General features: G+C 43.5%; 3 protein-coding genes across 6 annotated transcripts; 2 read left to right on the top strand and 1 right to left on the bottom strand.

Moving 5' to 3' along the window:
* The first annotated feature begins 9 nt into the window (after positions 1-9).
* On the top strand, positions 10-2,588 carry LOC100120113 (tRNA (uracil-5-)-methyltransferase homolog A). Of its 2 annotated transcripts, XM_001603733.6 has the most exons (8): positions 10-595; positions 687-848; positions 928-1,120; positions 1,193-1,320; positions 1,380-1,624; positions 1,690-1,924; positions 1,995-2,187; positions 2,266-2,588. In XM_001603733.6, the coding sequence occupies exons 1-8, from the start codon at positions 155-157 to the stop codon at positions 2,514-2,516; spliced, it is 1,848 nt and encodes a 615-aa protein (XP_001603783.1). In that variant the 5' UTR covers positions 10-154; the 3' UTR covers positions 2,517-2,588. The 2 variants fall into 2 exon arrangements, with proteins under 2 accessions (XP_001603783.1, XP_031783619.1); XM_031927759.2 differs by having other exon boundaries at positions 1,995-2,588.
* Positions 2,589-3,439: 851 nt separating this feature from the next.
* On the top strand, positions 3,440-7,040 carry LOC100120146 (SH3 domain-containing protein Dlish). Its single transcript, XM_001603760.6, has 5 exons — positions 3,440-4,199; positions 4,601-4,827; positions 4,915-5,280; positions 5,351-5,612; positions 5,763-7,040. Exons 1-5 carry the CDS (start codon positions 4,151-4,153, stop codon positions 6,035-6,037), a joined length of 1,179 nt encoding a protein of 392 aa, XP_001603810.1. The 5' UTR covers positions 3,440-4,150; the 3' UTR covers positions 6,038-7,040.
* Positions 5,349-8,589, bottom strand: LOC100679314. 3 transcript variants are annotated; one of them, XR_004344713.1, is made up of 7 exons: positions 8,212-8,585; positions 7,814-8,144; positions 7,490-7,744; positions 7,102-7,411; positions 6,599-6,815; positions 6,143-6,416; positions 5,349-5,591 (listed from the first exon to the last, which is right to left on the bottom strand). XR_004344713.1 is itself a non-coding variant. In XM_008205282.4 (6 exons), the coding sequence occupies exons 1-6, from the start codon at positions 8,293-8,295 to the stop codon at positions 6,121-6,123; spliced, it is 1,482 nt and encodes a 493-aa protein (XP_008203504.1). In that variant the 5' UTR covers positions 8,296-8,589; the 3' UTR covers positions 5,614-6,120. The 3 variants fall into 3 exon arrangements, 2 of the variants coding, with proteins under 2 accessions (XP_008203504.1, XP_003425697.1); XM_008205282.4 differs by lacking the exon at positions 5,349-5,591 and having other exon boundaries at positions 5,614-6,405; positions 8,212-8,589; XM_003425649.5 differs by lacking the exon at positions 5,349-5,591 and having other exon boundaries at positions 5,614-6,416; positions 8,212-8,588.
* Positions 8,590-8,598: the final 9 nt, after the last annotated feature.

Here is an 8,598-nt window from a genome sequence, read left to right on the forward strand (position 1 = left end):
TTGCCCGCTTGGCCATCACGCGAATCGAACACATGTTTCCGGAGTTTTGAGTTGTTGCTATTCTGGCAAGCCGGAATAAGGACAATAAGGTTAGATTAGGGTACAGAGTGCAGTGAAATAAAAAAATCTTACTGTCTTTTAAACGAACGTTACAATGAGTGAAATAAATATCGAGGCGCTGAGCGACAATAGTGTAAAGGAAGAACCGAAAGAAAATCCTGTAAAAGAAGAGTCATCACACGAAAAGGAGGAGTCAAAAGACATTATTGCGAAGGATGAACCAAAAGAAAATGCAGCAAAGGAAGAACCCAAAAAAAATGCTGTAAACGGAGAGGACCTTTATGCCTACTTGGATCGCGATGACTTTACAACAGAGAAGTTCAAGATAGAAATAAGAGGGTTGCCGAAACACTATGGTATTGGTGAATTCAAGAAATTTTTAAACGAGAAGCTGGAATTAAATGCTAATAAAATTAAACCACCAAAGAGAGGCAGTGGCTGGGCATATATTTGCTTTCGCAGTGAGGAGAATCGCGAGAAAGCAATCAAAGTACTCAATGGAATCGAATGGAAACATGCAAGGCTAACAGCTCACGTGAGTATATTTTATTGCAATATTTTATTATACCAAATAAACGGTTGTAAATTTAATAGAAGAGATTGTACCTTTTTGGCTGTCTCATTAGGCTGCAAATCCTGCACCAGATCCTTACATGAAGAGGAAACAGGAAAGAAGGGCAGAGTCTCGTAAGAAGGCCAGAATAGATAATCCAGCTGAATCTCTATCACCTGAAGAGAGGATAAAAATAAATACAACACCTCTATTCAGTATGCCATACAAGGAACAGGTAATTCATCTTTTCTTTAAGCTGCTTTTGTTGAAAATACTTTTCTACTACCATTGCATTACGTATTTTTTTATTTTAGCTGGAGTTCAAACAAAAAGAAATGAGAGATGTTATAAATAGGTTGGGGCAAGAAATGTCAAAGGTGAATAAAGATCTTGAAAAATGGTATAATTCTCAAAAACAGAAACACAATGGTTTACCTTGTGAGTTGGGAGAAATTGTTCACACTGATGTGACAGAAGGATACAGAAATAAATGTGAATTTACTATTGGTAAGTGCACAAGCTATTAGACAAAATGTATAAGTAATTTAATATCATTCATATTTTATATATATTTTTTAGGTTTGGATGTAACAGGAAGCAAAAAAATGATTGGATTTAGGCTGTCAAGTTATGCAGCTGGATCAATAGCTGTAGGACCAATTGATGATCTTTGCCACATTCCTCAACAAATGAAAACCGCCATTAAAGTATGAAGTAGATTTCTTTATTCTTAAAGTAAAATTCTAATAATTATATTTTTTTTTAGATACTGGAAAAATTTGTCTGTGATTCAGATTTAGATACATTTGATCCAGTGACACATAGTGGATACTGGAAACAAGTTACTGCCAGAACAACGCGGAAAAACCACTTGATGTTAGTAGTTGCAATAAATCCACAAAACATGAGTGATGAAGACAGAAAGAGTTTGAAGAATGAATTGAAAGAATTTTTTGAGCAACACAAAGAAGCTAATGTTACATCTTTATTCTTCCAAACGATTGAGAAAAAGTAAAGAACCTTGCGTACATAATTTAATAAATGTATTCCTTTTTTGTATTTAAAAATTATTTTAGAGGGGCTGGTGGAGAAGGTGGTGGTGTAATAGAGCACATCAGTGGAACCCATTACATAGAAGAAACTCTACTTGGAATGACATTTAGAATATCTCCTGAAGCCTTTTTCCAAATCAACACCTTAGGTGCTGAAGCTTTGTACAATACAGCTATTGAGTTGGCAAAGCCTTTGACTGACACGGCTTTACTGGACGTTTGTTGCGGAACCGGCACTATAGGACTTAGTTTTGCTAAAGTAAATGAATAGTCCTTGTACATTTGATACAATACCTAAACAAATATTACATTTTTGATTACTTTTCTAGCACTGTGACGAAGTACTTGGCATTGAAATGACTCCAAGTGCCATCGAAAATGCAAAAGTAAATGCAAAGGAAAATGATGTAAAAAACTGCGAATTCTTCGTTGGAAAAGCAGAAGACATTTTGCTACCTGTAATCAACAGGACAACCAAACCCAATATTGTCGCCATCGTCGACCCACCGAGAGCCGGCTTACGTAAGACTTATTCACAATTAACGTTTACGTTATTGTTAAATAAACATATTCTCGGCTCATTGAAAATTATGTTTGCAGATCAAAAAGCGCTGGTATCCCTGCGTAAGGCCAAAAAATTGAAAAAACTAGTTTACATCTCTTGCGATCCCAAAGCGGCGATAAGAAATCTAGTCGATTTAGCCAGACCCAATTCAAAGCAATATTTTGGCGAGCCGCTAGTACCTGTAAAAGCAGTTCCCGTCGACATGTTTCCTCATACAAAGCACTGTGAACTGGTTTTGTATCTCGAGAGGTTTTCTCTTCTAAAAGAATCGAGCAACGAAACGTGATATGCAGGATGTATATAGTGTGTTATATATACCAATAAATTTTTTATCCGTCTCGATATAAAACGAAGAAAAGGCTTATAATTTTGCGATAATTCACTTGAAAAAAAGAAAGAACGCGTACAGCAACATGCACAAAACACGAGTCTTCGCTAATTACAATCCGCGAAGAAAAAGAAGCTCGGCAGAGAAGAGGGATTTCCGGTAACTAGTCGATTTTAGCATAAAACGCCAATAACTGGGCCATTTACCTTGCCCCGGGCTCTTTTTTGCTCTCAGCGGGCGCAAGGATGACGAAAAAGGGGCGGGCGATCGCTCCGGCGCATCTCTATATCACAATGTATCGCCGAAAGAAAGCAGAAAGTAAATACATTTCAAAAATTCATCTCTCTTCTATTCTACACGTGCACCTATGCACAGGTCGATATTTATAGGAGAGATAAGAAAGAGAGAGTTCACGTAATATCTCTGAGATAAGAACAAAGCGGTAGTGGGGAGAGACGTGTGTGCGCAGGTTTGGCTGCACATGCACACACACATTCACGAGCATTCGCTTGTTCTCCTCTCTATGGTCCTGCCTGCCAGAAGCAGTCGCGAGAACGAGAGAGAGAGAAGGAGAGTTCACGTTTGCACTTTCGCGTTTCGGAGCGCAGGCCGCGCTCACAATACTCCGCTGAGGCGTTCGAGGCGTTCTGAAAATTGATCTTCAGGATGCGCATAATCGTTGGGATACCGAATCGATGATAACGAATTCAACGAATTCATTCGTAAGATTCATCGAATCGAATCTATGAAAAATGAACTTGGATATTTCCTCGGCGGGTTAAACACTTCGCGCATCGAGAGCGCCAGTGTAGATGCAACCTGTTGCACGCTCGCGCCCACACACAAGGCGGCGATCGGGATCTCGCGAGAGTGTCCTGCCGCAGGGCAGTGTACGCAGCGACAAAATCGATCTCACACATGCAACGCGCACAGTTCTCCAGCAGTGTATATATATATAGCGATCATCCGCTGGATTTCGCAGGACGCAGTCGTCTGTATATGTATATAGGGCACACACAGGTGTTTGATCCACCTGCATGCGTGTGTGAGTGTGCGGAGCGCGCTTTTCGACTCTCCTCTCCTCTCTCTCCCTCCCTCTCTCTCTCTTTCTCGAGAGTGCAGTGATCGGATAGTAGAGAGGGAGAAGGTGCGCGCGGGTGTCGAGGGAAACGAGTTTACGCCGCTGCAGCGATCGGACGACAGACGAGTAGTGCATCGCTGCAGCGAGAGCGCGACGACCAACCGCAGACTCGCACTTACTTCGATACTTCGGGGAACTTTGTCTTTGCCACTTTTTTGCGACTGCAGCGTGGAACACTTGCCGTGGCCTCTCGCGTATATAAGTCGGTACACATACACATTCTCGTTCAGCGAATCGTGTGTAGCCTTTTTTCCTGCCGTGCGGAGACTACCTCTAGTACGTACCTACACGACCGAGAGATATGAGCAGCGTTTCCGAGTGAGCGGATGGAAGACGGGGCCAGAGAAATGTAGTGCGCGTGCATCGGATCGCTCTGTCGCGTAGCGCGAGAGAGGACAACAACCGCAGGACTCAACGACGACGACAACGACGCGAGACGTAGCCAGGAAGGATGGCTTTCCTCTGCCCGGTGCGCATTCGCCGAGGCAAGAAGAAGAAACGTGAGTATTCTAGCCTTTCTCTCTGCGTCTCTGCGATGTCTGCATTATTTGCTTAGGCTTCTTTCGACCCTTTACGAGATTTCCTTTTTTTCGGAGCTTCGTGGTTATCTTTTCTGCTCCTCTGCGCTCGCTTCGTCGCTGCACAGCGCAACGATGCTATATATCTATATAGGTATCGCACACGGTTCGGCTCGAAACACGCTGCTGCTCGGGCATTGAAGTTACCACCTGCTGCGAGAGCTGCACTGCGCGACTTTTGAGGGTGCCGTTTTTCGGCTGGGTTAATTTTTTCTTTTGGTTTGGCTTTTTTGACTAACACATTGTCGTGGGCGATGGTTTCGTATTGTAATGGCAATGGTAATCCAAGTAAATAGTGGAATTGTTTGACTTTTGGCATACAGCTGGGACACACAATTTCACCTTGGAAAAAGATGGCCTTGGACCGGGGATGGGTTTGTCCTCGAGAGTGCCATTACCACCGGGTCGAATAACTGGAAGTGCCAGTATAGAGACACTCGTGAGAGTTGGTATTGAAAAGGAAAATGGTCTTTCACCGGACAGTAAAATGGTCATTATTCATGACTTTACTCCCTGTGTCGACGATGAACTGCAAGTCAAGAGAGGACAGGTAAGATATTCCAAGTCGTTTTCTTATGCAAATTATAATTGAGATTATGTCTATCCTTTGATTTATTTGATAAAATTCATTTTATAGGTGGTGAACGTATTATACAGAGAAAATGACTGGGTCTATGTCATTGCTGCTGATACTCGAATGGAAGGCTTTGTGCCTCATTCTTATTGTGCACCTTACACGTCACAATTAGCAGAAACGACACTTGCTCTCATGAACAATGTCAAGAAGAAATTACCCAGGTCAATGGATGATACGGACTTGGTCAGTTCTGGGAGATCAGGGGGTATGGATAATGTGCATACCGATACTGGTTCAGCTTCAGATTGTGAAAGTTATGCACGTAATATCACAACTGCCGACATAAATGTCAACCAGTCAATATCTCAGTCACAAAATTCAATTCAAACCACACAGTCACAGCCTGATGTTCATCCATTTTTCAAGGTAAAAGCTTTGGTAGTGTTTATAAAAAAATAATATTCAACTGTTACTAAATCAATGTTTGTACGTATAGGATCCATCAGCTGGAAGGTATATTGTGTTATACACGTTTGTAGCGAGAGATGAAAACGACGTGAGCGTGGAACGAGGAGAATTTGTTACAGTACTGAATCGCGATGATCCAGATTGGTTCTGGGTACTTCGTCATTGTGATGGAAACGAAGGTTTTGTGCCATCTGGTTTTGTTTACCCAGGTCACGTGCTTCACTCTTATGCAACTACTGGGACGACGACGACCACCACCACTACAGTGTCTGGAGAACCACATAATTTAGGTAAGTCAAATTGCATTTTTTATTCATGTTTAGTAAATTATATACATCTGTTTATCACGAATGTTACACATCTATTTTTAAATCAACGACGCATACAGGTACATTAATTGGAACTCTAAGAAACGAAATTGACAGAAAACAATTTTTCAGGTGCAGGCAATGGGAATGCAATGAGTAATGAGCAGTTACAACAAAAGGATACGAGGGACTTCCGGGACGAGACGACCGGTACCGAGTTAGTTGTGTTGTATGACTATAAGGCGCAGGCGCCGGACGATTTATCCGTGAGACGAGCCGATTGGATTTACGCGGACCTCGGCAATCAGACTGTCGACGGTTGGCTCTGGGCGTATGCGCCGAAAACGAGAAAATACGGTTTTATTCCCAAGGCGTACGCTCGCCCACCCGCCATGACCAGTTTGTAACTCTGCGTACTTTTATCATTTATACTTTTTTTCTAAATAATACAAAAGTTTCTATACAACGTTTCTACATACACGATTTTTAATTACGCTTTTGCAACGACTGACCGCAAATTTTCTCTCGAACGTTGACCGAAAACATTAGTCGAGGCGATCCGGAGTTTTGAGTGCTGTATAGTGAATATTCCCGAGATCAGTGTATCGTGACGTTGACGTTGAGATTTTTGCAGCCGGAAGTTATGTGATTGATGAAGCCATCGTGCAGTATGACGCAGTCCCCGGTTAGAAAGACCTCCTTCGGTTTTTGGGCAGTGCGCAAGGAATTGATCGGACCAGTGTACGTCAGAGAGCGGAACGCCTCGCCGTCGATGCTGTCGATAGCCTATTATGCATACGCATGTAAAATTTATGTTAAAAAAAAACAAAGAAAATTCATGTAAGACTGATATAAACGTTTGGCTGAAGTACTTAAGATGACTTGTTCGCAATGTAAAATACACTCGCAACTGAGCAAAAACTTCGTTAGACACGATACTTTATACACGCAGAAACGACTCGAATCACCTGAATACTGCATCGCAGAGTTGTGGAGTTGCCGATGTCCAAGCCCGCGACCCAGGCTATCACGACGTCACCGCCGTCCTCGTGATTGCCCTTACCCGTCTCGCCACCGTCGTGCGAGGCGTTGCAATGCAGCCGCGCGGCCAGTATGGGCAGCGGCAGCCGATTCTTGTAGCGCGGGTGTATGTGACTTCCGTTGAACTGCTTGGCCGCTGGTCCTCTATGCACACAGTGTTATAATCAATGTTATCGCTTTTCCGATATATATTGCTATACTGCGACATTATTATTTTCTAGTTATACCCCAAGTTCTATGTTCGATTTTTATAGATAATTTATTTTTAAAAGTTATAAAGTACAGGCGAATCAGCTCTGTACAGAGTAATGTAAATCCGTATATGATATTATTATATAAATATTAAAAACGTCGATACTCGTGCCTGTATAAATCTGCTTCTGAAATTTCTTTACATCGAACCTCTATGTATATGCGAATGTATACTCACGAGAGCTTTCCGGAGACGAGCAGCAGAGCCAGACAGCGACTGGAATCGTATACGAGCCCGTCAAAATTCACGACCAGCGTGCTCTTCTCGCCGGGATCGACGATAAGAATCGGCACTTCGGGATGATCAAAGATAAAGTGGTTTGTCAGGGCGGAAAAAGCAACGTTAACCGCGCAATCGAGCAGCGGGCACTGAATGGGTCTGCGCGAGCACTCGGTCATCATCTGGCCGTTGATCTGTGCTTTCGAGGGGGCGGACTCCTCTTTCTGGACGATGCTGCAGTAGCTGCGTTGTTTCGCTTCCGTTTGTACTGCTCGACAGCGTAATTTTCTTTTACATATTGCAATCGATAGAAAGCTCGTTGTGTATTAACGAAAATATCGTCAACCATGCTGAAACTCTTCCCGCGACTCCTCGTAGTTGGCCTCCTCTTGCTCCGTCTCCTCCCAGTTATCCTCGCAGGACTCGGCTCCGTAATTCAGGCCGTAGTGGACCTCGTTCCGCCGTTGGGAGCGTCGCGGTCGAGGAACCGGGTGATTGCGGGCTCTTCTCTTGGGCTTTATGCTCTTGACGCTGCTGGCCCTCGAGACACTGGATATCGATTGCTGCGATTCCGTAGCCGCGCACAGTACGCAATTCGTGTCTGATGAGAAAAAAAACGACGATTCGGAATATATTGTTGATAATTTTTGCGTGGAAAAAAATTGCATACCCGATTGTATGTCGAATCGCTGCACGCACTGGTGACAGAGCAGATGTCCGTCGGAGCAGAGAAGCGCCTTTTCAAAATCGCTCGGGCTCGCGTCGTTTCCGCTGATGGAAAAGTGGCAAACGCTACAGATTCCCATTCTTGCGTCGGAGTAGCGCATCTCGTCCAATCTGAATTTACTGTCGTCTTCCTCCTCCTCCTCCTCCTCCTCCTCGTCGTCCCCGTATTCGGTCGGGTCCATCGATGCGCGACTCCGATTATCCGCCAGTGCTTTCTCGCCCTGCTGCTGATTTTGAATCTCTTGTTTCTGGTAGTACAGGTGTAACTCTGCGCCCTGAATTTATTGTTAAATGTAATGGATTACTATTGTTCATCGCTGATGTTCTCAAAAAAACACTAACCTTGTATCGAGAATTTTTAGGCATCAAATAGTCCTGATCACACGTCGGCTCGGATCGATCAGCTTGCAGCTGTTGTTGTTCCATGTCGACGAGTCCAAAAAGCTCTTTCACCGAAAATCTCGCGTCTGCAGCTTGCTTTTTCGTCGAGTCTTCTCGGGTAAATGGACGCGACACACATATTTTACACCGACGTCGAATTTTCGCGGAGCATTTCGGCGATTTGAAATTCCGAGGGATATGGGTAATCGATAGCGGAAATAGGGTGAGGAGAGAGGAAAATAAGCCGGAAGATTTTGCGATTGAGACTGTATTGTAAGTAGTAGGGGGGTGCGAAACGAGATTTAGACGCGGGCCATGTTAAATTTGCGCGAGCGGAAACAAAATTCG

Source organism: Nasonia vitripennis, chromosome 3 (genome assembly GCF_009193385.2).
Source record: "Nasonia vitripennis strain AsymCx chromosome 3, Nvit_psr_1.1, whole genome shotgun sequence".
NCBI lineage: Eukaryota > Metazoa > Arthropoda > Insecta > Hymenoptera > Pteromalidae > Nasonia > Nasonia vitripennis.

What these genes read in the sequence shown, in the direction of transcription:
- LOC100120146 (XM_001603760.6), top strand. Translation starts at nt 4,151, where the DNA reads ATGGCTTTCCTCTGCCCGGTGCGCATTCGCCGAGGCAAGAAGAAGAAA. An exon ending in CCGAGGCAAGAAGAAGAAAC is followed by an intron (nt 4,200 to 4,600) that starts GTGAGTATTCTA and finishes TTTGGCATACAG; the next exon opens with CTGGGACACACAATTTCACC. An exon ending in TGCAAGTCAAGAGAGGACAG is followed by an intron (nt 4,828 to 4,914) that starts GTAAGATATTCC and finishes TTCATTTTATAG; the next exon opens with GTGGTGAACGTATTATACAG.
- LOC100120113 (XM_031927759.2), top strand. Translation starts at nt 155, where the DNA reads ATGAGTGAAATAAATATCGAGGCGCTGAGCGACAATAGTGTAAAGGAA. An exon ending in ATGCAAGGCTAACAGCTCAC is followed by an intron (nt 596 to 686) that starts GTGAGTATATTT and finishes CTGTCTCATTAG; the next exon opens with GCTGCAAATCCTGCACCAGA. An exon ending in GTATGCCATACAAGGAACAG is followed by an intron (nt 849 to 927) that starts GTAATTCATCTT and finishes TTTTTATTTTAG; the next exon opens with CTGGAGTTCAAACAAAAAGA.
- LOC100679314 (XM_008205282.4), bottom strand. Translation starts at nt 8,295, where the DNA reads ATGGAACAACAACAGCTGCAAGCTGATCGATCCGAGCCGACGTGTGAT. An exon ending in CTCGTCTCCGGAAAGCTCTC is followed by an intron (nt 6,816 to 7,101) that starts GTGAGTATACAT and finishes CTGTGTGCATAG; the next exon opens with AGGACCAGCGGCCAAGCAGT. An exon ending in CTCTGCGATGCAGTATTCAG is followed by an intron (nt 6,406 to 6,598) that starts GTGATTCGAGTC and finishes GGCTATCGACAG; the next exon opens with CATCGACGGCGAGGCGTTCC.